The sequence below is a fragment of the Anticarsia gemmatalis genome, chromosome 25, assembly GCF_050436995.1.
Source record: "Anticarsia gemmatalis isolate Benzon Research Colony breed Stoneville strain chromosome 25, ilAntGemm2 primary, whole genome shotgun sequence".
In the NCBI taxonomy this organism is placed as follows: Eukaryota; Metazoa; Arthropoda; class Insecta; order Lepidoptera; family Erebidae; genus Anticarsia; species Anticarsia gemmatalis.
This window is the reverse complement of record NC_134769.1, coordinates 6175001-6202333: the sequence shown is the minus strand read 5'-3', so window position 1 is coordinate 6202333 and position 27333 is coordinate 6175001. Positions and strand designations below refer to the sequence as shown.

General features: G+C 34.2%; 1 protein-coding gene across 5 annotated transcripts in view; it reads left to right on the top strand.

The window, feature by feature from the left end:
* Window positions 1-27333, top strand: part of LOC142983825 (solute carrier family 41 member 1-like) — a 120889-nt gene that overhangs the window by 46358 nt on the left and 47198 nt on the right. For all 5 annotated transcript variants that reach the window (XM_076130924.1, XM_076130923.1, XM_076130928.1 and 2 more), the window contains one exon: window positions 20424-20516. In XM_076130924.1, coding sequence (XP_075987039.1) covers window positions 20424-20516 — 93 coding nt within the window. The remainder of the gene's footprint in view (window positions 1-20423; window positions 20517-27333) is intronic.

Below are 27333 nucleotides of genomic sequence, written 5' to 3'. Positions count from 1 at the left end.
CATGCTAGTTGAGGTCTTGATACCAACCAATGGTTGAGTCAACGTACCAAAGTTGTAGGTGCTTTGTTAATTTATTAGATTGAAGCCTAATTAACGGGTCAAGTGAAATTAAAGGCGATGCCTTTCCAAAGATGTGAATATACGTCTTAATATTACAGAAAAACGTGACCAACGACCGTACATGCTTAAACAATCCATGTTCTTCGCTAGAAAGAGACAGTGCTCTACAAAGCCTATACAGCTATCCCTTTCTCTCGTCAGAAGTTTCGTTGATGGAGTGTTAGGTACAGTCAGTTGCTTACAATCAATGTTTTCAAAGCATACCTCATTTAATCGTACCATATCCGATAGCGGAGTTTCGTAATAGATTTTATGGGAACTAATGTTCACTATTCACTCAATATTATTGTAATCATGTGAAAAAGCACATAAAATCACGCCCATTTTCCATCCTATCCTATCACTTATCCCAAAAAAAGACCAGAGAACGTTACTTGGTACGATCTTTACAAACTTTCAGTGAAAATGTACAGAAAAGTGGCCGTGATCAACAAAAGGTATTTTTGCAAAAAAATTCTTCTAACTACGCTACACAAGCGGACCAGGGCAACTTATTATTACGATAATTTTAAGCCGTATTTTCACGATGCCTGTTGCAATAAATAAAGTCGGTGGCATAAAATGATATAGAATCATCATCTTAATCATTGTTTGCGACAAACAATCAATATATATCATGTAAACGAGGTTTTATTAGTATTAATTGTCCCATTGTTAAGAAAAGATCGTTAACCTATTGAAATAATTACTTTTCTAATTAATCGTTGGTATTTTATTAGAAATCGTGACGTATTTTACTAGAGACTTACAAACAGACAAACATTATTATAGACTTGCTGACGCGCGCAACTTCGTTTGCGTCACATAAGAAAGAATGGATCATAAATTTCCCCGTTTTTGTAACATTTTTTGTTACTACTCCGCTGCTAATGGCCGCAGCGTGATGATATATAGCCTATTACCTTTCTCGATAAATGGACTATCTAAAACTGTTCTTCTAAATAACTAATAACTGTGTTTCTAAATAGGGTTAAGCAAACTTTGGCGCGGTCATTCCATAGATGGGAGACCGCATAGTGGTATTTGAACGGGGCGTCTCCGTGCTTCGGAGGGCACGTAAAAAGTCGGTCCCGGTTGTTGTCAATTAAGATAACAGTCGTTAAGCCACGTCAAAGGCCTTCGGGCGGCTTGAACAACTTTGACACTAGGTTGACCACTTTCCATACGATGAGAGAGAGAGACCATACTAATCTCCTGTTCCTTTACTGTTTAGGACTATTTCCATATAAATTATAAAAGGTCGATTCGAGAATCAAACCCGGGACCTCTGGACAGCAGTTACGTGCTAATGGCATATAAATATTTGTTTCTACTAAAGAATGCGTAAAGATGAATACATATACAACAATGGTATCGGAATTTAAAATAATGAGTTAATTATGACAGTATTGTTTTCTGTTGAAAAAACAACGAGCGACAATTAATTGGTTCATGTTTTATTGAACAATGCCGAGTTAATAAGTAAATGTGAAAAATCTTTTGTTGTCTTGTTTTTTACTTTGTTTTGTCATAAAAGTAAATATTTGTTAATAACATCCTTTTAAAGTTTGAAAGAAAGCAGAATATCAAATGTTTATAATTACTCTTTCATGCAAAACGAATGAATTAATTTTGATGTTTCGCACAAATGTTTTGTAACTCTACTTTACTGCCTATGGCGCGGTCGGCGGTGTATCCGCCGTCGTGCAGAGTTCAGGGGTTCGAATCCTAAATAAAGTCTTTCCTGAGAGTTTCTGTTAAGTATTTATCAGAGGCAGCCCGGAGTTGAGAAGCTGCCATCGTAGATCTCCGTGCCTCGTAAAGCATGAAAGATCGGACCTGCCCCTGGCCTCTTACTTGTCGTGAAGGCTATCCGTCCCACCGGGCTATTAGAGTGAAGGACTTGGACAGACTTGGACAGTATTAAATACTAGCTGACCCGCGCAATTTCGCTTGCGTCATATAAGAGAGAATGAGTAAATTTTTTCCCCGTTTTTGTAACATTTTTTACTGGTACTCTGCTCCTATTGGTCACAGCGTGATGATTTATAGCCTATACCCTTCCTCGATAAATGGGCTATCTAACATTGAAAGAATTCTTCAAATCGGACCAGTAGTTCCTGAGATTAGCGCGTTCAAACAAAAAAACAAACAAACAAACAAACTCTTCAGCTTTATAATATTAAGTATAGATATAATGCTGATTCCGTACATGACCCATTTGCAGTAGAAACATGTGTACGAGTCGCTTTAACTTAAAATTGGTGGTTACAAATATACAAGCTAAACCAAAATCTTGCACTCGCCAAGGTTAGGAATCGGGCCTATGATGCCGTAAAAGGATTTATCAAAGAACTTTAAGGTTATCACTTTATCAGTCAAGGATTTAAATACCAAAATAAACATATTATCAATAATAATCGCTCCTGAATGCATTTTCTTTGTCCTTATCATATAGGTATCATGATGAATGACATTCAAAATCTCTACCGGATGTAAACGACTAATAACCACTATTAAAAACATACATACATAAAATCAGGCCTTTTTTTCATGAATTAGGCAGAGACCAAAGAACGCCACTTGGTACGATCCTTACAGACTTCCCATGCTTCATTCACATCTATACATCTAGTCATACTGAACTGAGTCGTAATTCTCATCTAGTGAATTCTGATTTCGACTACTAAGTACTTGATCTTTTTGAAAGACATCACTGATAATATATGATCTGTGTATGTCTTCCTAGGGCATCCTCTCCCGGCGTTACCGTTAAAAATATACCTATAAACATCAGAATTAAGTAGGAAATAAGTTATTCGGCCTTTTGAAAACGCTTGCATGCTAAACTGCTGAATCGCCTTTAATGGTGTTTTGCTGAGCGATAGATTATATTGTAGAATTATGGATTTTCATACCCGCGACTTATATCTTTTACAGATTATTGTTAATAATATAATTACCTGGTTGATAACTTTTATATGCGCATTAAAATAAAAATAATACTGGCACCTGTTTGATTAAATCATATTTTATAAGTATTATGAACCATAAATTATTTTATAGCTGTTTTTATAACGATATTATTTAGCAATAAAGCGATTAATAAAAGCAACTACGGCAAAAATGTACATAACATGAACATAGTCAATACTAAAAGTGCGAAAACGTCCTCTTTTTAATCTAAACTAGAGAATTTTAATTTTGAATTAGTTGTATTAATAATTTATGTTGAAGAAAAATGTATTTTATTTGAAAAAAATATCAAAATTTTGCACATTTTTCAATCAAAACATAATGCATATACAACTACTAAACCGATTTGGATCAAATTCGCAGAATAACACTATTATCCTACAGCTATTTTAAAAATGTATACACCAAAATTGTTTTTTAATTAATCATAATCGGATAAACCTCGGGTTTACACGTCATAGATTCGTATCGTTATCAAAAAATGGTATTAATATCCACGATACCGGTTTGAACGGAATTTTACCCAATCAAATATTATACCTACACTATTAAAATTAATAATTGTCAGTTTATTATTATATTTTATTATTAAAACGATGATTGATGTTATTAGTAATAAACTAGCTTTTTTATGCAAAAAATATGAGGCTTTCTTAGAAACTGATTTGATGTTTATTTGTGAACCGCGCTTGACGTAAATATTTCGTAATATTTTACTTTTTAATTAGTTATTTTTTAGGTCGATAGAGGCGCTATACTCCATACAAAAGTCGTCATTAGTTTTTTTATAATAATGGTGCGTTCGTTTTACTAGAAAATAACTTTTTTGTAACAAAAAGTATTGGTTTGGAGTGGTTTTCTATCGATTTCGGGTCAAGGTGTATATTGTGACGGGTGACAGAGATGAGCAAGATAAGATAGGAGAGACAGCAATCAAAGATAATGCTTTAAATCGATAGTTTTTAAGAATGATAACGACGGAATTTATTTTGCTACTTGCGTGCTATTACTAAACATCGCCTACTTATAATTTTTGTACATAATATAACTCCCAACATTCCCAATCTGCACTTGGCCAGCGTGGCGTAGGTACAGAATTAATCCTTCATCATCTCAGCCGGGAATCGTCCACTGCTGGACAAAGGCCTCCCCCATCGAGCGCCAATAGGACCGGTCCTGGGCCGCCCTCATCCATCGGACTCCGGCAACCCTTACCAGGTCGTCGGTCCATCTTGTGGGGGGCCTGCCAACACTACGTAACAACATTAATCCTTCAGGAGGAGATATTCACCAATACGATAGTAATGGGTTAAATTAATAATTATTAAATTGTTAATTTATTCTCATTTTACCGCTCCCATACTTTCTCGCCACAACCGAGTAAAGCATTTAGAAGTAGATGAATATAGGCCAATGGTTATAGTTACACAAAATTACCACACCGGTTTAAAAAAATGCGTAGCAATGTTAGCAAAAACTGAAGCCAGGGGAAATACATATATAACATAGACAGATTTTTCTTAAAAAAAAAACTTATCAATTTCGATAGTCAAGCGTGCCTTATTCAAAGTATTTCGGAGAATGTCATTGGGCCGTTATGTTATTCTAATACTTCAGTAAGTATATTGGGAATTTACATTTTTCGAAATGTTTATTGCTACAACTTTGTATAAACAGTAATTGTAGTGGTCATTGGGTCTTTTAATTGATAAGGAGCTTAGTACTCTACGTGGGAATTCATTATCATCTAGGATTTCGAAAACATTGATTAAACCACATTCCTGTCACACACATGTGTAGATATGCATTTTTAATCTAAATCAGCCTTTGTGACAAAGGAAAACAATTGTAAAGTTTATTACGGAGCTGTAAACGCAATGTCAATAATATTTAAGATTACTTTACTTGCATTGTGTCTGGCGTGCGTGTAAATAACTTGTAACTACTGAATTGAATTTTCTAAGTATTAGAAATGTTATATCTTTATTTATTTAAATAGCTGGAAATGTATGTATTTCTCCAATTCCTAGCGCATTAAACCATGAAAGTCATCATCATCATCATCTTAATCTTGCATTAAATTTTTTTTTTAATTATCCTATGTCGGGTTTCATTTGAACACTTTGTATTTGTTTCGAGCTTCAGTCATCCACTTGTTATACACACATACTGTATTCTTTTGGAAGTTTGTACTATCGACACACGACAAACAATACCTAAAACTCACAAATTTTTCCCGCACATTTTTCAATCAGACTCAAAGATACGAAAAACGCAACATTTTCACCATCCATTACTTATATTTTGCCTAGAAATAAGTCTGTTCAATCATAAAAAAACAAAGCATTTCAATTTTCACACCTAGGGGTACACGTGTTCAAATCCGAGCGCAGTTGACGAACTAATATCCGGACAGCGAAACTCGAAATTCCCGGTTCTGTAGATCAACAGTCACTTTGGCAACGATTGTAAATAATTGTTATCTAAGCCTTGATTAAAGTAGATTTTATATTGTAATAACAACAAAAGATAAGTTAAGATAAGTCTTGTTAACTAGTTTTATTTGCTGGGAACAATTTTGTTCATGTGCAAGGGTTTTCGTCACTTCGTGTCCATTCTATGATCAGGTAGAGAGAGCCCTAGCTTGGCCCAGGTGAATTACGGGAAAAATGATTTGCTGTAGTCCTCCCAAGTGAACAAAACTTTTGGACAATGGGCAACAGTCTGTTTACGGACATACATAACATCACGCCTATTACACTCGAAGCTGTAGGCAGCCATATGCAAATACTATTCAAAATGGAGTGAGCCTTTTTCCACGCACCTAGCACATTACCAAAATTATGAAGTAATACAAATTTAAATAGGCGAATAGTACCTTGCTCGACCCAGGAACCGAACCAGAGACCTCGCTATCGGCAGTCCGATGCACTACCGACCGCGCCTTAGCCTATAGTATATTCTAACTAGTATTTTCTATAGACTATGAATCTACACGACTATTTAAATAGAAAACAGTCCTTAGAAACCTGTATATTGACTCGTTATCACATATAATCACTACATTAAACAAAGTGACTGATAATTTTCATTACCGATTGGTAATACATGCAATTAGTTTTGTTATAAATGGATTTTACATAATAATCTTTTATATATTGCGCAATTCGTATAAATAGAATCTTAATTTTAATATAAGTGATAGTGAGCCGTACGTATAAATTAAATTTAGGTTATTTCTGAACTTGCCTTTGACATTTTATAGTGCGCATTTTTTTTAAGGTGAAATACGTTAGGACCACTTATCAGTTTCTAATTTACATTAGAATACATACATATATTATACTAGCTGACCCGCGCAACTTCACTTGCGTGACTTAAGAGAGAATGGGTCAAAATTATCCCCGTTTTTGTAACATTTTTTTCCTGGTACTCTGCTGCTATTGGTCGTAGCGTGATGATATATAGCCTATAGCCTTCCTAGATAAATAAAAAAATAATAATTCAAATCGTAGTTCCTGAGATTTGCGCGTTCAAATAAACAAACAAACAAACATTTCAGCTTTATAATATTAGTATAGATATCTCAATTGTACCCCTCAGTTTGGTAACGTGCCCGGTATAGTATAAGGCAATAGGCTCGTCCCATATAAGATGGAACTAATATTGTAAGGTTTCCCCTTACAAAATTTGTGGGTTTCGTGGGTGTACTTCTTACATCCCTACACCTTCGAGAATAACAGTCTTAATATTGTGTCTGTTATATAACTATTAGTATATAATACTGATATTTATTTGTCGCGTATCGGAACTAAATACCCGGTACCAAATCAATGGTTCCGTCGACGCGAGACGACCTTGGCTTAAGCATAATTAATTATATTATTATGCATTTATGTATGAATACAAATATTTGGTTCAAAAGACAATCTGTCTGTAAAGTCAATGGCCACAGAAGGACAATGCATTGTGCCTCTTCCTTGTATTTTGACTGATAGTGTTTTAATAGTACACTTGTGAACGTAAACCGTAACGTTATAGTTATGTCGCGGTATACATTTAAATCGGGGCTTTCTATAGGTGCCTGATGGTCGGTAAGTCTGTACCGTAACATCATACGTACATACATAGATTCACGATATCACACCTATTATATCTTAAGTTATAGGCAGAAGTGTACGATATATACCCACATTATTGCGATTTTATCATTTTAGTTTCATATAATCAGCCTACACATAACAAAATACCTCTAGTACTACCCATCCGTAGAAGGATTGAAGTCATGATAGCGACTCTTTGTATACCGAACCCCAATCTACTATAGAGGAAATACTCTTGTATAAGACCTATAACACTTTGCCCGATCCGAGAATCGAACTGAGATCGCGCGGTCAGCAGTTCTATACACTACAAGACCACAGAGGCAGTGTAGTCAAATTACATTTAGTCGTTTCATAAAAACTTAAAATATTACTCGTGTGATTGACACATAATAATATACCGGTGGGTTTTTCCCGAACTTTATGACTCTCCGTCACACCAAATACTTCGATTAATAGCTACTTATGTCCGGAAATACAACTATTATTTGTAAAATGCCTATTATGTATAATATATATGTATGTTTTGTATCCATATATTGCTCATCAGGCCCAGAAAGAGACGGTGAGATGGGCTGAACTCTCGTTCTAAAGATTGTCCTCAGATACTATTTGAGGCTTTTACGTTGCAGTGGGACTTATAAAAAAGACAGTTGCGTTCACCGGTCGGTAAACGATCTGTGAGTAAAGTAACCTATGGCGCGGTAATTCCATAGATAGTCGCTTAGTGGTATTACAGCTGAGTGTCCCGTGCTTCGGAGGTTTCTCTTCCGTGACTCCCATAGCTCAATGGAATAAATAGCCCACGCGACAGTCAGAAGTCAGCCGGGACTAACGGCTACACGTGCTCAGTGATATGCGCTTAAATAACACATTTAAAGATTATTAATAATGAGATAAGATTATTCTATTACTAATTTAAAAGGAATTCAAATAAGTGCTCATTTCGATAATATGTATGATCGTCACCAGCTCATTCGATGAGTCGGAGATCGTTTCCGTTCAACGCAACGATGATGAATACGCATGTTGATTTTTCCATCTTGTAGATTATCAAAACAATATTGAAATCATATTTTCTCGTACGCAAAATAAAAAAAATATAGCGATTTACCCATTTACTTACATTTACTTTTCAATTAAATCACTATTTCTATGTTTTAAAATTTGTTAATTTCATCACAATTGTTTTGTTTGGAAGAGTAACAAACATACTTACAAATCTGCGTAATAGTAAAATACGAAGAAACAGGCGGCTTAAAATCCTTTTAACAAACATGACAATGAGTTATTTATCACTTTTCCTGTACTGAGAATCGAACCTGTGACCTCAGTGCGATCGTGCGTTGATTTATCATTCAGTGCTAACGTTTATAGAATGTTAAACACTATTTGTTTTGTTTAGTGGCATGGTACCAGGTTTGGTGTTCCGGTCGGTGACCGGAAAACATCCTGTATTTGACTCATTTAAACGCAGTGCCTTCGTATTTTGTGTGTAGTACATTCAGTCTTATTTAAAACCTTTGTCTTTTTATAAATTTAAAATGAAACACGAGAGAAAACTTCATTGAATGCGCATGTTTCATTTAAGTATACAAAAACTTAAACCAATTTGAATTCAAATTCGGTAGAGGGATAGATTATAGCACATAATTTCTATATAAAGAGCATAGTCTATTTCTTCAACTATGTTTATTTCAGAAAATGTCACACGAAATAGGAGTGAACAATAGTAATGAAAAACTCTCAATACACAAGCCAATCATCAGATAACTTATCAGTTAATTAACACCATTATCCTATAAAGCGTGACAAAAGAAATGTGACAATGATAATGCCATGGGAAGTAGGCGTTTAAAACAGACGTATTATCAACTCTTTCTATATAATGACTTCCTTTATCGTAACGCGGAAACTTGGGTTATTTGAATTTCCATTGTAAAATACACTACCACCACTTACATCTCATTATTTACAATTTTGGTATCATGTTAAAGGCAGAAACCTATTGCCATGTACCGGGCACGGTTTCCAACTCCGGGCTTATATTGATGAAAATCCATACTAATATTATAAATGCGAAAGTAACTCTGTCTGTCTGTCTGTTACTCAATCACGCCTAAACTACTGACCCAATTTGCATGGAATTTGGTATGGAGATATTTTGATACCCGAGAAAGGACATAGGTTACTTTTTACCCCGGGAAAATGACGCATTCCCATGGGAATTCAGGTAGCGGACGCAGTCGCGGGTAATATCTAATATAAATTAAAAATTAACTTATGGCTAGTCTAAATACTTACTATTAAAATGTAGAGTTATTAGTAGCCCCTAGTATGGTAACGTGTCCAGAATATGGCAATTAACTCGTCGTCTATAATATAAGAGTAGCGTAAGGTGAGGCAGAGGCTGTAATTTTCTAGGAGTGTATAAAAAAGGGCCTAAATAAAACCATCTAATTTCAAACAAAACCATGAACTAACCACAGCATAGTTATCAAAGAAAAACGACCGAAAACCGAATTGCATTTGTGTTGCAATCGCTCGCTTCGTTGCCCATTGCGACAACGGCTTTCACAATTAAACGATCTTACACTAAGGGCCAACACTAAGGTTGCCAAAAATAGTCAACATTTCTATTATGCGACGCTTTTAAGCACTTTTCTAGCTACTGCTTGCGACTCTGTAAGCGTGAAAAAGGGTAAAAAAGGCCCATGTGTTAATTAAGTTATCTTTGAACTACATTATTGTATGGCAAATTCCTATTTGGCAAAATATAATGAGTGGCTTTTGTGTAAAAGAGTAGCTAGCAAACATGGGTAAGTACGTGTCTAGGTACGTGTATCTATTCTTACAAGCATTCGCATTTCCAATATCAATAATATAGTATATGTTCAAAATCTGGAATGATATGTACATATATATTGGAAAATAAATTCCACAATTTTGTGGCAATTTCAGACTGCGCTACCTTCTGCCAACCCTAGCATTCATATACAGAGTGCTTCGAGTTAGCGAGACATCGATTTGACATGATTATGTAATATGCAATTTTGCTTGTGCAATAGTTGCATAGAAAAATATGTTTTTTGTGAATACGATGTGGAACTGAATTGTTTATACGATTATAAGGTGAAGATGACTTTATTTGTATGGGTTAAGGTTTAAATTGCTCATGTTCTCCTCCTTAACGATATTTGTCGAGACTGTTGAACATACATATTATGAAGTAGCAGTCGTAATACAAACAAACATACAAACGATTTGAAAACTTCCATCATTTGTAAAGTAAGTTCAAAACTGCGCCCTTATGAGAGAACACCACTTGCTACCTTCAAAATTCTTCTGCTTAATTCGTATCCATACATATTGTTTTACGGCACCACCGTTGCCTACACTATAAGTCCCCAGTCTGACCTTTGTTGGTTCAATATAATTACTATAATCGCTTCCTATGCAGGACTTTGTAGTGCCGAAATGAGTACACACAACCTACACCTTCTATCCCATCACTGTCATAGCCCGGTGGGACGGCTTCCAGCATTTACGGCGTTGTTTTTTCTCGTTTATGTTTTTCGAGTTACGATTATTAAATAGGTATTAGATTATTTAAAATATTTTATTTATTACGATTTATTTTTTATAAATAACTTGTTATACTTATCAAAAAATTAAGTATTTATGAGATTAAACATAGAAAATCGATTAAACTGTATTTAATCGATTACTTTACCGTAACTCTACGGTAAACCGATCACGTTTTCAGTAATTTCAGTATTAGTTCAAGTGTTTACGGTTTTCAAAATTAATGCTTATTACAACCTTCGGTCTGTATCACCTTTAGAAATAACATTGTCAAGGTAACATAAAAATAATATCTAATATATAAAATTCTCGCGTCACAGTTTTCGTTACCGTACTCCTCCGAAACGGCTTGACCGATTCTCATGAAACTTTATGAGCATATTGAGTAGGTCTGAGAATCGGCCAACATCTATATTTCATGCCCATAAGTGACAGATTTTTTTTAATTTTTTTATGGCCAAACAACGTTTGCCGAGTCAGCTAGTATTCTTAATAATAATGTGATGTCAATTATTCTATCTGTTTACTATATCTCATATTGGTACCTATATCTCCATGCTTATTACAGTTAACGTTTGAAACATTGACATTTTATTCGATAAGTTGTAGAAATTAAATAAAATTATTGATTGCGATTACAAGGGCCAGTTACATAACTCTCAAATAATTGTTTAATATCTTATTCAATAGATTAAGTGCCAGCAATTAAAAAGTCCGTTAATGAACACTTATCTATTAACCAACTTATTATTTACTTTATCATCTAGCAAAAAATATCATAATAGAACTTTGTACCTTTCGTTGTCTAACTTATAACTACTAAACCAACAAGAAGATCGCTACAGGATACATCGCTTAAGATTAACGTATCTTCGTACAAATGTGTTAATAGCAGCGCTTACGTAGACGCCCACGTTTCCCCATATATCCCTAGTGTTATGGAAACGAGCGGAATTTGACCGGAACTTATGACATACGCTTAGCGGATGAATTGTGCCTTGTCCGAGTCATGTTTAAATCAGTTTAAAGCATCTAATAGACATATACAGTCAGTTATAGATAGATAGTTACATTTAGGCATTCGACCCCAACCTACCCGACCAACTGCAGCTTTCACAAACTCCTTCCGCCTTAATTGCAGTGACACTTTATAACCCAGATTCCTATTAACCCAAATTTCCCTTCCAGATTTACGAACGATTCTCAAGAAGGGTTGTCGTAGAATAACAGCCAAATTTTTTTACATCATGTTTTTGCGAACGAAAACATGTTTATCCTGCTCAAGTTGCGAAAAGGATGACATCCAGTTATTCCCAAAGGCGTTGGCAGAAGTGTTTGAAATACACCCACGTTTAGCTGTTTACAATTATATTAATCTCTCGTTGAGAATGTTCATGATTATTACGAACAGATTTGACCATTTTAACAACTTTTGGTTTCAATAAAACTGGCCACCGGTGCCTAATATCGGTCGGGAGTATGTCATTGCAAGATATAACAACACGTTTTTACCTGTTTTTCTCTACTAATCCTATTTACTACTAATTGATATTTTAGATAAGGAGCAGACACACTTAAAACCGTATACTTTCAATAGGTTTTATCAGATAATACCGCCGACCATGGTAGTAGAATATAGTGACATAAATAGATAAAAGTATACTAATATTGTAAAATAATATACTATAGTGTACTCGTTGATCCGTTCGCGTTCGTACCCTATTTTTATATTAACCACTTATGACATATTTTTGAGCTACGCTATTTGCCACCCAAAGTACGAAAGTATTTATTACTATCCTGCTCGTCCGATGTAAGTTTAGGAAGAAATCAAGCCTAATTTATAAAAAATATCTATAGGGTTATTTATAAAAAATAACCTTTCCTCTCCTAGCTACATTTTATCGCTATCGGTGTAGCAGTTTGGCTATGAAAGCGTAACAGACGGATAGACTTGTGTTTCAGAATTTTATATGCTATATTATGATGAATAACTTTCTTATCAATGTTTTTACTAATAGTGTGTTATTGCAATTCGATTTTATTACTTTTACCTTGGTTTGTTTTTTACTTTTGGTATTTTCCGTGAGAATAACTGGTTCATTCGTCGTTAACTGATTGCTCTATTTATTTTAACACACTTGTTATCCTAATTTGGTAAATTAAAAAATGGTTTTGATAAAATGTGTTTCGTTTACAATGACATTTGTTTAAGTAATTTTTAAGTGTTCAGTCGAAACTTAAACTAAACTATAAATCTTATCTACTTTAATAAGATACCAAAATCGCTTGAGAATCTCGGCTGTAGCGGAGTATTCCTACTTGTATCAAGCCGGTCGCTGACGGCGGCGGCGGCTACCGGCTTGCCGGTGGTAAGCCGTTCCGGTGTGAGCCGGCCTATGGTCTAGCACAGTGGTATTTACTACCGCTGTGTCACTAAGGCCGTATATTTTTTATTTATTTAGTAGTAATCACCACAAAGCGAGTAATAACCGATATGAAATGAGATTAAAATCTAATCGCATTTACCCTTTGTTTATTAGTAAATAGATGAATCATAGTGGAAACTATTGTAATGTTACGAAAAGTTCTGAGTCACTGCTATACAAATTTTCATTACTAATACCGTTCAAGGAAAAAGGTTGAAAGTGCTTTAATTATAAAGCAGTAAATTATGGTGTTATCTTAAATAAAACTTAATAAGTATATACGATGCTTAATGTAAAATGCGTAAGTCATAATAATATCTATACTTCTATAATAAAGCTGAAGAGTTTGTTTGTTTGTTTGTTTGTTTGTTTGAACGCGCTAATCTCAGGAACTACGGGTCCGATTTGAAAAATTCTTTCAGTGTTAGATAGTGCATTTATCGAGGAAGGTTATAGGCTATATATCATCACGCTATGACCAATAGGAGCAGAGTAGCAATAAAAAATGTTACAAAAACGGGGAAAATGTTGATCCATTCTATCTTATGTGACGCAAGCGAAGTTGCGCGGGTCAGCTAGTTACAAATAATTTTCACTTTCTCCAATAAAAGGATTAAAGAAGACATTTTGATGAAACCTTGCATACCTTAAAATGATTTCATGAATTTCTTAAAGGTTAAGTTAAGGGACTTATTAAGGCTTAATTCTACCCTCAATTCGGGCCGAGATCCTTGCCCAGCAGTGGGACAGTAATGGATATAGATAAAAAAATATAATTTTCAGCCATTTAGACGTTACGACTTAGAAGCAAATGCTCAGTCACTTTAAGATATAAGTAAGAACGGATAGTGACATAATATTCAATGCATAGCGTAATTAGGTTGTCTATATATCTGTTGTTACCTTTTAACAGTTAAACCGTTTTCTATGTAATTAAGCGTAAAGATAACTAAAGATTCCAGAACAAACATAGACTACAATTTTCCAGAAAACTTGTGAATTTACTTTTTATCTTATCCAAATATCACGCGAATTGCATCGGGGGTCAGTTAGCTGTAAAACGAAATATTAAGATAATTTAATGCTTAGCAATATCTAATATTAGACATTACGTGATGGACAGACAGTAAGCTTTACCAATACGACAGCTAACAAGGTGGATAGACATATATTATCATAATCTAGATCTCATCTCATATGTAGCTACTCTCACGTACCGATAACACGATAATATATCTCAAATCAAAACTGTATTTATAAGGCATTATTCCCTTTTTTGGTTCAGTCTTTTTGGTTCAAAGTTTGGTGATCGTGTGTGGGATCGTTGTGTTATAGGTATGTGCAATTACTTTTGTAATTATTGTAATAATTAGTGTAAATATTATAAAGAATGTAACATTTAACTGATTCCTGAATTTAAGAATTTTATATTTAATCAGATCTTATGTAATATGAAACAAGCATGATTGACTTTTAGGGTGTACCTCGGTGCAATAAGTCTAAAGCGTCTTATTCTAATACCACTTAGCGGATATCCATCCCTGCACCAACCTTGGTAGATTGCATAACAGCTATTCCCTGAACCGTTTAAAAGTATTTAAAGTTGACCTTACAAGCCATAAACCCTGAAAAAATTTACTTTACTTGAACATTTATTTTTAGAAACTCGAATGAAGTATTTTCAGATATTGTGCGGGCATCATATAGGATTTCAGATATTGTGCGGGCATCATATAGGAAACATTTTAACTGTCTTACTACCACAGTTCATGAGATACAGCCTGGTGATAGACAGAAAGACAGCGAAGTCTCAACAATAGAGTCCCGTTTTTAACTGCACGTTTGGCGCAGTAGTTTAAGTGGTCACCTCGCCGCAATAACTATGCCGCGTGTGGCGAGTTCGAATCCCACCCAGGACAAATATTTGTGTGATGAGCACGAGTATTTGTTCTGAGCCTGGATGTTAATTTATCTATATAAGTATGTATTTAGAAGTATATAAGTATGTTTATCAGTTGTCTGGTTACCATAGTACAAGCTTTGCTTAGTTTGGAATCAGATGGCCGTGGATGAGTAGTCCAATAATATTTATTTATTTATCCTTTGGGAAAAACGGTATGAACCCTAAAACTAATGACTAATGACTAAACCAACGTTTCATCTTTCAAGACATTCCTTTACTAAGTCGGAACCAGACGTTATTTTTAATCTAAATGAGTTAAAATGACCTCTAAATCCAATTGTGTGTGTTAAGGCCGTAACTGATACTTAGGGAACTGTGTATCCTGTATGGTAATAACGTACTTTGCGGTCGAAATGGAGACGATTGCACGATGTTTTACTGTGTGCTTAGCTTCTGCACATACTACATACATATATCTATACTAATATTATAAAGCTGAAGAGTTTGTTTGTTTGTGTGAACGTGCTAATCTCAGGAACTACTGGTCCGATTTGAAAAATTCTTTCAGTGTTAGATAGTCCATTTATTGAGGAAGGTTATAATCTATATATCATCACGCTACTACAAATAGGAGCAGAGTACCAGTGAAAAATGTTACAAAAACGGGGAAAATTTTTAACGCTTATGTAACGTAAGCGAAGTTGCGCGGGTCAGCTAGTAAATAATATCACGCCTGTTAACTCCGAAGGTATAGTCAGAGATGTATGAAATACAGCTATTACAGCGTTTCGTTATTAACTATTAGGCGTAGGTATGGCAGGTGAGCCTATTACCATTTATTAAATAATATTCTAATTTAATTAAAAAGGATTAATAGCACTTCTCCCTATCTGGGAATCGAACCCGATCATCAGTCAGATGAATAACCGACCGCGCTGCAGAAGCATCTATATAAATATGTAGTATACTCAGCATAAAGTAAAACTGACGTAACTGTAACACAACCACAAATCACTAAGAAAACATAATTTAATGTTCCAAAACATCGCAACATTTATTTCTACTTAAACAATACAATTTTCTAAACTATCTCGAAAACAATAGTCAATCGTTTTGCAACCATTAAATTAATAATATATAGCACTAAAACCGGAAAGTTATCATCATTATTTAAAACAAATGAGTTTTCTAAGTTGCATGCATAAACATAAATTTATTAGCAAAATAACCTACTTGTTTAACCTTGACTGTATATTGTATGTATGTTTGTTAATTTAAAGCCTAAAACTACTAAGCATAATTTTCTAAAGATTTGCGGACGTTGACAGTATAAGTACAATCATGAACATAAATATGAAGACACTAGCTTCTTTCAGCGATTTCATCTGCATGAAAAAAAAATCCGGAATAAAAAGTCCTATGTATTAATCCATGTCGTGAATTATTTAGTGTGTACCAAAGCAAGTGTAGTATTATTGTATGTGTACTAAATTTCATTAAAATCTGTTAGTTTTGGTGTGATTAAATATCAATCTTCAAAACCTTAAAGAGTAAGATTAAGTACAATAATCACATTTTCATTTTTGATAAAGTTTACTCACTGACAAATTTAAAGTTATATAACAAAGTGTTATAGTTAAATGTTTGCCGACCCGGGATAACAAAAGTTTACCTCAAATACCTGTAGAAAATATACAGCCTTGTGCGAAGCCAAAAACAGTTCACATAAACAATCTTTTAACCGCTTAAATTTCCAAATTTGGGTCACACTACCTCAAACAAAGATTATACTAACAATTGTCTACTGTGTAACACTTATTTGGCTTCCAAAATGTTGGCACAGTATACTTTGATATGCAGTATGGAAACACTAAAACAAATATTCGAAACATCATATCTATACTAATAAGCTGAAGAGTTTGTTTGTTTGTTTGATTGTTTGTTTGTTTGTTTGAACGCGCAAATCTCAGGAACTACTGGTCCGATTTAAAAAATTCCCTCAGTGTTAAATAGCCCATTTATCGAGGAAGGTTATAAGCTATATATCATCACGCTACTACTAATAGGAGCAGAGTACCAGTGAAAAATGTTACAAAAACGGGGAAAATTTTGACCCATTCTCTCATATGTGACGCAAGCGAAGTTGGTCAGCTAGTATATAAAATAGGTGAATACATTGACAACAATTCAAAACAGATCTGGCGAATACTTCACAAGACTATCTTAAAATCGTAAAAACAGATTTTGTTTCTTTTCAGTGTAATTGCCTGTATCTGACAGAATTTAATGTATTTCCGACGTTTGTTTGTAGTTTCCGTTAGCTTAACTTTTGATAAAGTACAATTGTGCACCCTATGTCAAAATTTCTAAGGTAAAATGCTATTAACTGAACAAATACTTTGTTTAAACTCCCATGTTCGAGTTCGTTGTATTCTAGTGTATTCTCCAATGTTAAAGTTGAACAGTCGTGACAGTTTCCGTACTGCTTTTAGATATCTGTTATCTTTTCTGTGACATGTTCTTACATACGAATAAAACATGTGATCTGAAAAACTTAAATACGTCCGATAATAATGTATTGTGATAATATTTCGTTTGATTTTTATCGAACAATTAAATATTGTGTTTGAGATATCTAGTGATAGATTATAATTTTCTTTGTAGTAATTGATTGTAATCATTATTATAAAAAGAATAAGAGCTAGTGGACCTTTAGATTAGCAAAATATCGTACGACAACCGCACGGTAGCTATCTAAAGTTATAAGTAAAGCAAAGACCTACATCAATACTAATATTATAAAGTTGAAGTTGTTTTGTTTGTTTGAACGCGCTAATCTCAGGAACTACTGTTTAGATTTGAAAAAATCTTATAGTGTTAGATAGGCTATTTATCGAGAAAGGCTTATATATCACGCTACGACCAATAGGAGCAGAGTAACAGTAAAAAATGTAACAAAAACGGGGAAAATTAGAAAATGCATCAATGATATGGGATCTTAGCATTCGGTTGTCGTTCGATCTTTAAAAATAATCCGATATTCTTATAAATAATCCGGGTGTTTTTATAATCTTTTATAAAATTACTAGCTGACCCGCGCAACTTCGCTTGCGTCACCTAAGAGAATGGGTCAAAATTTTCCCCGTTTTTGTAACATTTTTCGTTGCTACTCCGCTCCTAATGACCGTAGCGTGATGTTATATAGCCTATAGCCTTCCTCGATAAATGGGCTATCTAACACTGAAATAATTTTTCAAATCGGAACAGTAGTTCCTGAGATTAGCGCGTTCAAACAAACAAACAAACAAACAAACAATCAGACAAACAAACAAACTCTTCAGCTTTATTATATTAGTATAGATAAAGATCGTATTCCCGCCGCCGCGGCCGGCCCGTACCGTGCCGCAATACTAATATCGTGATATCTCCTAAACTATATGTCTAAATAACACACTGTAAACTGCAAAAATAATCTAAATTAAACGCTCGTGATGATGAACTTACTTATTTTGATAAGGATATATGTATTATTGGTTATATCACCAGTTAAACATCACCCAACGAATTAAATTTTTTTTTAATACAGAAAAGTAGTTTTTGTGACTTAAATAAAAAAGCTGGATATATTTCATCGCGGACTTTTTTGTAGAACTAATAAAGACCAATGTTTTTGCTATACATTGTTCTTACTTGTATCCAACGGTATAAGCGGCGCACGCACAAATGCAATCTTCAATTAGATTTTTTTTCTGACTTCTTGGACATAAATCGCTATAACTCAGCTAATATAGTTTCAATGTATTTCAATTATATATAAAAACCTGTCGGAGAAAATACTCTTTCTATTAGTGAAAACCGCATCAAAATCCGTTGCGTAGTTTTAAAGTTTTATGCATACGAAGGGACTACAGACAAAATGGGCGACTTTGTTTTATACTATGTAGTGATGAATACAATTAAGGCGAGTATGTAGGGCCCGTAAATCTATGATTATTTCGATACGTATGTTAAAAATAATAAATGGCTTCTTAATTATTTTTATCTCGAAACAAGATCACAACGACTCATTTAATGAGTAGAATCGACTATTAATTGAATACAAAAATTAATTCTTTGTTGCCATTGCATTTTGGTCGTCAAGTCTTTAATCTATATTTTTGATAATTGCAACACATTAATACCTATCTGTGTTATAAGTGATATTCTAAAATCGGTGGAAGTTCGATATTATCTGTCTATTGACGTCATAATCGAATCACGGATATGATTTAATCCGATAATTCGTGCAGTAAAAATATGTTTACGCATACACATTTTCAATTGCGTTTTATCTATGAAAATAGTGAAATTACTTACTACTGTTTATGGACTTTAAAGTTATTTTGTTATTGATACTTTAATACAAAAACTTATGATTGAAATATGACTAAGTAAGTAGTACCTATACATAATTATTTATTTATATTTTTGACAGTACATCTTAATTGGAAAGTCTCCTAATCAATCACTAATTTTAGTAGTTTCTTACCAAGTGGTAGTTTTGTTTGACGTTAAAGTTAAAAATGAACGCTAAATGCTCCTGTAACTCCTAAAACGTTTTTAATAAACAGAGGGAAAGAAAACGGTACTACTTATAGCCTTTCCCTTTTTTTTTCTTGAGGTATAGAGTTTCTTATAAATGAGCTAGACAACAATTTTAAAACCTTATGGGCAGATATTGGATCAAATTTAAGGAATTTTACAGCATTGGTAGCAATGAAGCAGCTACGATGCCACATGCGAGCATGCGACGTCCTACATAAAATTCCGTATAAAAAAGAAACATTTTCAACCTAAATCCAAACAGAATGGTACCAAAGTATTAACTCACGGTCTACTTCTTTCGAAGCTTTGAAATAACTCAGTAAATTGAAACTAACTAAGCAAAACTTTGCAAAGTTGAAAGTTAATTTATCTTGTAGACTTTCCAGTTGGAAAAACTAGAATATACACGCTAAGAAAATATTTATCAAAGACTAATTTGAGTTGTATAATTTTTGTTATTTACGAAAGTTAGATAATTTTGTTCTCTTTACAAGATTTTTTGTAGAAACGAATATTAAAGAGATAAAAATTTGGTTTTAGTTATAGTCTAAAGCTGCATGAAAAGATTCGTCGGCTTAAAAAATATTTCATATACCAGTATTAACCTAGACGACTTTCTATGAGTGTTCAGTTTCTTTGACAAAACATAGCCTAATAAAAAAACTGCTTATCCTTTTGACTATAAAATTGAATACACGAAAATTGTGTTTCTTTGTATTAATAGTATGTTTCATTTGTCTGCAGGCATGGTCGGAGCACCGGATGTTGTCAAACCATCTGAGAAGATCGACGATCATTCCCCTCACCTCAACGGTAACCCAGTCTATACAATCAGCGGTAAGTTAACAATAATCACAGCTTGTTCAAATAACTTGTGTCTGCATGTCTCCTCGAAGCAGTTTGCTGCTCAGACACACAAAATTAGTACTATAACACATTTTAGAACTAAATCTTAAGTCTGGAACCCATGAATATAAACCCTGTTACAATAAGAGCCCAAAAATATCTTTATTTTATGCTTCGTATGGAAGCTATTATTAGTTTAATATACATATTAGTTTTAAATTAGTTGAATTCGCCTTTGGCATAGTTTGTGTTGCTTTTAACGTAGTTTAACGAACAGGCTTTTCCCCATTCTTCTGTGTCAAATTTGACCATCGACGTCGACGATATTTTTTCGAAGCAGGAAAACTCAGTTAAGTAATATTTAATTATTGTATGAAATCACCTAGTTTTAAATGTCTTTATCTTGCTCAAGTGCAAAGTGCATTTTTCTATGTCCGCCTCTTAGCTTCCTCGTGGAGCTACCAATCCAATTATATAAATTCTATAAAAAAGAAAGATTTACTACAACCGGATCGAAAGAACACGTGTAAACTATCAATCAGTGAAATTGTGAATAAAAACGTTGATATCCCAGGAACGAGTAGCGCGTTATGACGTCACAATGCGCTTGTATTTTCCCATGACATACGGGCGTGTAGACCTTTCCACTTTTCTCGAGTTGTTTCAATTGTTTCAAAGTGGTTACTTTTTAAGAGGGGGTTTTGTAATTGTCTGCCTATTGTTTGACACGTGGATGTCGAGACATGTGGAGTTTAATAAATTGGTTGTAATTGTTTCCATGGCAAAATGATAGGTATTTATATAATATTGTATAAAAAGAAAATTGATGCAGTGAGAATTTATTTTGTATAGGGCAATATAAATTCTCACTGCGGCAATTTTCTTTTAATTTAATGTAAATTATCAAATACGTTTTTTTTTCTGTTACACATCACGTTGATAAGTTTTATTTTAAGGCCGCGGTCCTCGAATATACTTGAGAGTAACCGCCTCTAGTGAAATTATATAGCATAACATACAAATTCAAATTTGGGGTTCCATCTGGCAATAAACAAAGTTAATGAAATACGTAACGTCTTACTGTTTGGTAAGGGTCTCAGAATGAGAAAAGAGAGCCCGGAATAATTTTGCTCAACAAACGTTTCCGTTATTCTTAAATTGGTAATAACACATAATTTCCAAGAGTTATTCGTATTATCGGTATTTGAGCAATGTAAAGTGTCAACACGCGTTCGCGAGAATCGTAAAAGGCAATTGTATAGAAGTGCGTTGTTATATGTGACGTAAAACGGAACGCACATGTCGACCGTAATACGGAACGTGACGTACGTCTAGACAATTGTGAAGAAATTACTCGTGTTGTAGTTATCTTGCTTTTCCTTTTGAAGCGTTCAATTACTTGGTTCATTATGTAATTGAAGGTTCGTGTTTCAAGATTTTTAATTTTAGAACATCATTTTTACATATACTGGTCACTAGTGATTGACTGAAAATTCGATCAATCTGATTGATCGTGCAACTTTTCAATCTTTAAAAAAAAAATTGTAGACCTACACTTTGATTGATAGATAATCGGAAGATATTTAATGACATAAAAAATGCGTTTTCTATGTAAAAGTGTTAATTACTAAAGAGAAAAAAGTAGTTTCTTACATATTTTTTGATGGTACATTTGAATAATAAAATATTTTACATCAAAATTTCAATATGTTTATATTGAAATCAATTTTTACTCGAACATTCTGTCAACAATTATCAGTTTATCTTTAAACCCGAGTTTTGTAATAAAATAAGAGTTAACTCGTTTCGAAACGTTCCACTTTGTTAACAGAATCAGTTATTTAATAAATCATTGCTTAACATTTCGTGATCAGTCGAACAATATTGATATTTCACAACTTAGTTATTGACTTAGTTCAATAAAGATATTTGGTGTCATTTGGAGATATTGAATTAAATGACTTTGCGATTTATTGCATGACTTTGCAAGATTTTGATAAAGAAAGTATAAAAATGAGCAATTGCATATCCCATTAATATCCTCCTAGCCGATTTTCGGCTGAGTCGACCAATTGTATTTAAACTCGGCCAAAGATGCAGGACCCTGCTAAGTGTCCAAGTGTATGTACATTTTACAATACACAAGTAGTCCCACTCCCATTGCCCGGTGGGACGGATAACCGACAGGAGTGAAAGGTCAGATCGACGACCTTACTCGCTCTCCGAGGTAGTCACTAAGAATTTCTTGACAGAAAAACCTAAGAACAACTGCATTAGTTTGGGCTGCACTTGACGACACTGCCTAGTTGCATTTGTCCCGCCACAGCACAACTGGGACAGAATAATGTCATTTGTCCTGTCAAAGGACAACTTTGTGGATGCAGTGGGATATCGACAAAATCCTAATGACTAAATAGTAAATTAATACAAGACAGCCTTAAAGTAAATGTAAATATACAAAAGAGGAAAATCCCTGCAGTAATAATATACACTAATTTATGTGTTATTGTTAGAATAATAATATGTAACATTGACATAAATGTCAATGAATTGTAGTATTCTTATCTAAAAGACATATTACAGAATAATAACAAAAGTTTAAGCCCTGATTTCATTTTTTGAAACCCGGCTAATGCCAGGACCGTAGTCAAAATAATATAGCGCTGAATATTAAATAAATACATGTGTTTTTGAATATAAAATTGTAACTTATGACTCTGTTTATTTAGTTTAGTGGCAATTAAGTTTATTTGTGAGCTATTAAATATTTCTCAAAGCCGTTTTCTATTTGGAATTGTAATATAAAAATATGTTTCTTCAATTACTTATATTGTAGCGGCTTCGGCTGAAGATGCAGCTGTAATTGCACTTTCGTAAAAACTATAATTCTCAAAAATTCCATCAAAATAGGTCCCTGCAAGCATGACCAACAGATACACAGTAATTTTCCCGAAAAAAAAATGGCAGAAAGGTCGCGCTTTTTTTATTCATCAAAATTATGATAATCATATTTGATTTTAAGTTCCATAATCCGGTTCCGTCAGTGTCTTGGTGCCACTGTGTCTCGCATTACAATCATATGCAAAATAATACTGTTTACAAACTAGTTCTTGAATTGTTTTTGTTTTGCATTAGAGACCTTAAACATAGCGGTATTTTATTAACATACTCCGTACGAGAAAAATACAGTCGAATTGCAAACCTCTTCGTTTTTTGAAGTCGGTTATAAATATAATTTAATTTCCTATATGACCACATTTTTTAAAATATTGCAGTAATTAATTAACAGTAGGTAATTGTGATATTTTAAACAAACATTAATAAAATCACGACTTTTTCCCATAGTGGTTGGTAGTGACTACAGTAAGTACAATTTAGGTACGTAAGAACTTGTCACGATGTAAAATCAAAATTCATCCAAATCGATTTACCGGTTTAGTCTAGTCTAGTCTAGAAGCGTAACAGACAGACGAATAGATTTTCGCATTTATAATGTAGGTACTTTAGATGAAAGACGTGTGAATAAAAGAATGCGAGAGCACAAGCTGAAAATAGTTTAAAATAAAAGTACCTATTTCAGAATAACCCATAAATAGCAAATATTCCATGTCTAAATACTTACGATTATCCATGCCTATGATAATTACCTTTGTAACTAGCAATTATTCAAATTATTTAAAATAAAAGGGTTTTTACGGCTATTACCAACACGTGATGAAAATTACACTCTAGGGAGAAATATGACATTCTAACTTTTACCTGCGATTTAGTCCGCGTGACAAAAATCAAGCTGTAAAAAATACCGCATGTGTTTATCTATAAAAAAGTGAAAAAGTAACAAACATACATGCATCATAAAATTTTGCATTTTTAATTATTAGGACTAGCTGATTTGCGTAGCTTCACTCTCCACGTAAAAACACTCGGTTTACAGCCGCTAGGGATTTTTACAAAGTATATAAACTTTATATACATAGATTGTCATAGATACATAAAATTTAATTTAAAGTAAAGTACCATATCTTCGATTTATATTTCTAGCTATCTCCATACTTAATTTCAGCAAAATAACTTTAGCGGTTTAGTCATAAAATCGTAGAAAACAGACAGTCTTGAACATTTGTTTAGTATGGATTTCTAAGACATTGCATAAATCATACTTGCTTTTGTAATAGGCCATGTTTCTATCATTAGAATTGCAGTAATAATATGTAATTTATCACGAAATTACGGACGCTATCAAATGTTACACGACTGTATAATTTCATAATTTTATTGATAGTGTGGCTTTTTCCTTAAGTTGAATGCATCAAATTATATTTATGAATATCTATTGAAATAAACTGGAGAAGAGCTGAATGCGCGAATGACAAATTTAAAATATATTAAGTTCTAATTTAATGTTCGGTTCTGCTCGGTCCGTGGACAAATAAAGAAGAACACATTTATGTGTTTCATATACGTAATATTTACTATCAATTCAATAATCTCATCAAATATAAACTCACATTTTTTTCATATTTCTTTCATGTTCATTTTCAACTTGAACTACTACTATTTGCCTGCGAAATGTCTTCATCTCGGAGTAATCTGCGCACAAACACACATAGTTTGTGTAAGACTTTCATAAGTAAATATTACAGCGTGTGTTACATGACATGGGCGACCTTTAACAATAATGTTTGTATTCTGATTAATGTTACATAAATTAATTTACTAAAACCCAGAAATATAAACTTCGGTTTCACCTACTTTAACTTATTACTACTTAGTTTATTAGGTGGAAATAAAGGTTGAGTTCCCTTTCGCCCGGCAAACGCAAGTTAGAGCGGACGTGTGTAACTCTTCGCACTGTTTAAGTTGACATTTTATATTGCTATTTTTGTGATTGGCTAATTACACTAACAGTGAATTCCTGCTTACTCCTGAGACGTTCTTATGGACATACTCCACCCAGTGGGCGGTTCAAGAGCAAGATAGACAGAGGTGAGCAAATTGTGACATATTTTGGCGACACCCGATTGCCCGCTATACTGGGGTTCGAACTCGGTACTAACGCATCTGCAGTCCGTCGTGTTGCTGTGGCGCTGCGCGTGCTTGCCGCTCGTTGACGAAATCTCCGACCGCTATCGTTCGCCGTGCCCGCGCCTAGACCACTGCGCTGCGCTGCCCCCACCACGCTGCCCCACCACTTGTGCACCAGAGCCGTAGCTCGCTACACTAAGACTGCAGGGAACGTTACTACGCTATGTTTTAATACTAACTAGAGCTGCGCCGGATTGCAAACTAGACACGCTAGCTACGAATACTACGATACATAAGATAAGATTCTTTTTATAGAATACTGCTTGTTTAAATATCCTATTCGCTTGATACATTTTTGGTTATGAATAAAAAAACACGTCGTACACCTCCGCCATCATCTAAGAAAACCATAACTCAAGAGAAATCTCTGTCTGAACCAGATTTAACTGAATCGGAAAAGAACGTAACAGCTCGGGGAAAACGACAACGTCTCAACGACTCGCCACCGACCGGCCGGTGTAGCCAAGAATCGATGGATTTAGAGGTTTTTAAACGAGAATTAATGGAAATGCTGACTTCATGGAAATCCGATCAAGATCAACGTTTCACGGCATGGAAGGCTGAGCAGGATTCCACGTTATCTTTACTGGCGAAAGACGTATCAGATTTGAAAATTAAATGTTTTGAAATTCAAAAATCTAACACAGAAATCGAAAAAGGGATGGAGTTTATCAACCAGAGCTATGAAGAATTTAAAAGCAAATTGTGCGAGTTGGAGAGGGACAGGAAAAATAATGCAGAAAAAATTAATAGCCTGGAAAAACAACTGCAAGACCTGCGTATATCTACCCGTTCTGCCACGGTAGAAATCCGGAACGTGCCGCCCAACGAACAAGAAAGCCGCCATGATCTCATGGACATAGTCTCCAACATCGGAAAAGCTACACGTCTCACCATCGATCCCACAGACTTTCGTGATATTTACCGTATTCCGGGCAGAACCAGCATCTCAAGACCTATCGTCGCTGAATTTACCTCAGTAGCCACGAGGAACGACTTTTTAACATCCGTGCGACGTTTCAACAAGGAACATCCACTACGAGATAAATTGAACACGGAAACAATTGGCTTGCCGGGGGAGAGAACAGCTATATATGCTGATGAGCACCTTACCCCGAGCCTTAAAAAGCTTCTATACGAAACACGTCTCGTGGCTAAGTCTCACAACTACTCCTGTTGGCACACTAATGGTAAAATATTCGTACGCACTGAGAAAGATGCTAAGCCGATTCTTATCAAGACCGAAAAATGTCTAGATTTTTTATTGAAAAAGTAAACTGTTATATTTGGTTTTGTAACTACTTTATAATTATTATTAAAACACGCTTAGGTAAATGTTTTTATTATATAAAAAATCTCAGTTTACTTGGTAATAGTTTAAACAATAGTTATTCTCAATATTTTCGCATAAGATCTGCCTGTCTTCCACAGTTACTTATTACTTGTATAATCATGCATGCCTCAAAACACCGTACACTGTACTCTTGTGGTGCACACAAAATATATTCACACAACATACACATACTGCCTGACATAGTACTTTGCATATTTTTCTCGACCAAAATTCAATGCTCTAAATCAAATAGAAAATGATATCGATGATTTTGAGGTGGCAGAGTCACTGGTATGTAACGCTGAACACTGTGAGTCTTTCCTACCTGACAGCGGTCGCTGTGTAAAAATTTTACACCAGAACATCCGTAGCATAAAACGTAACTTACCC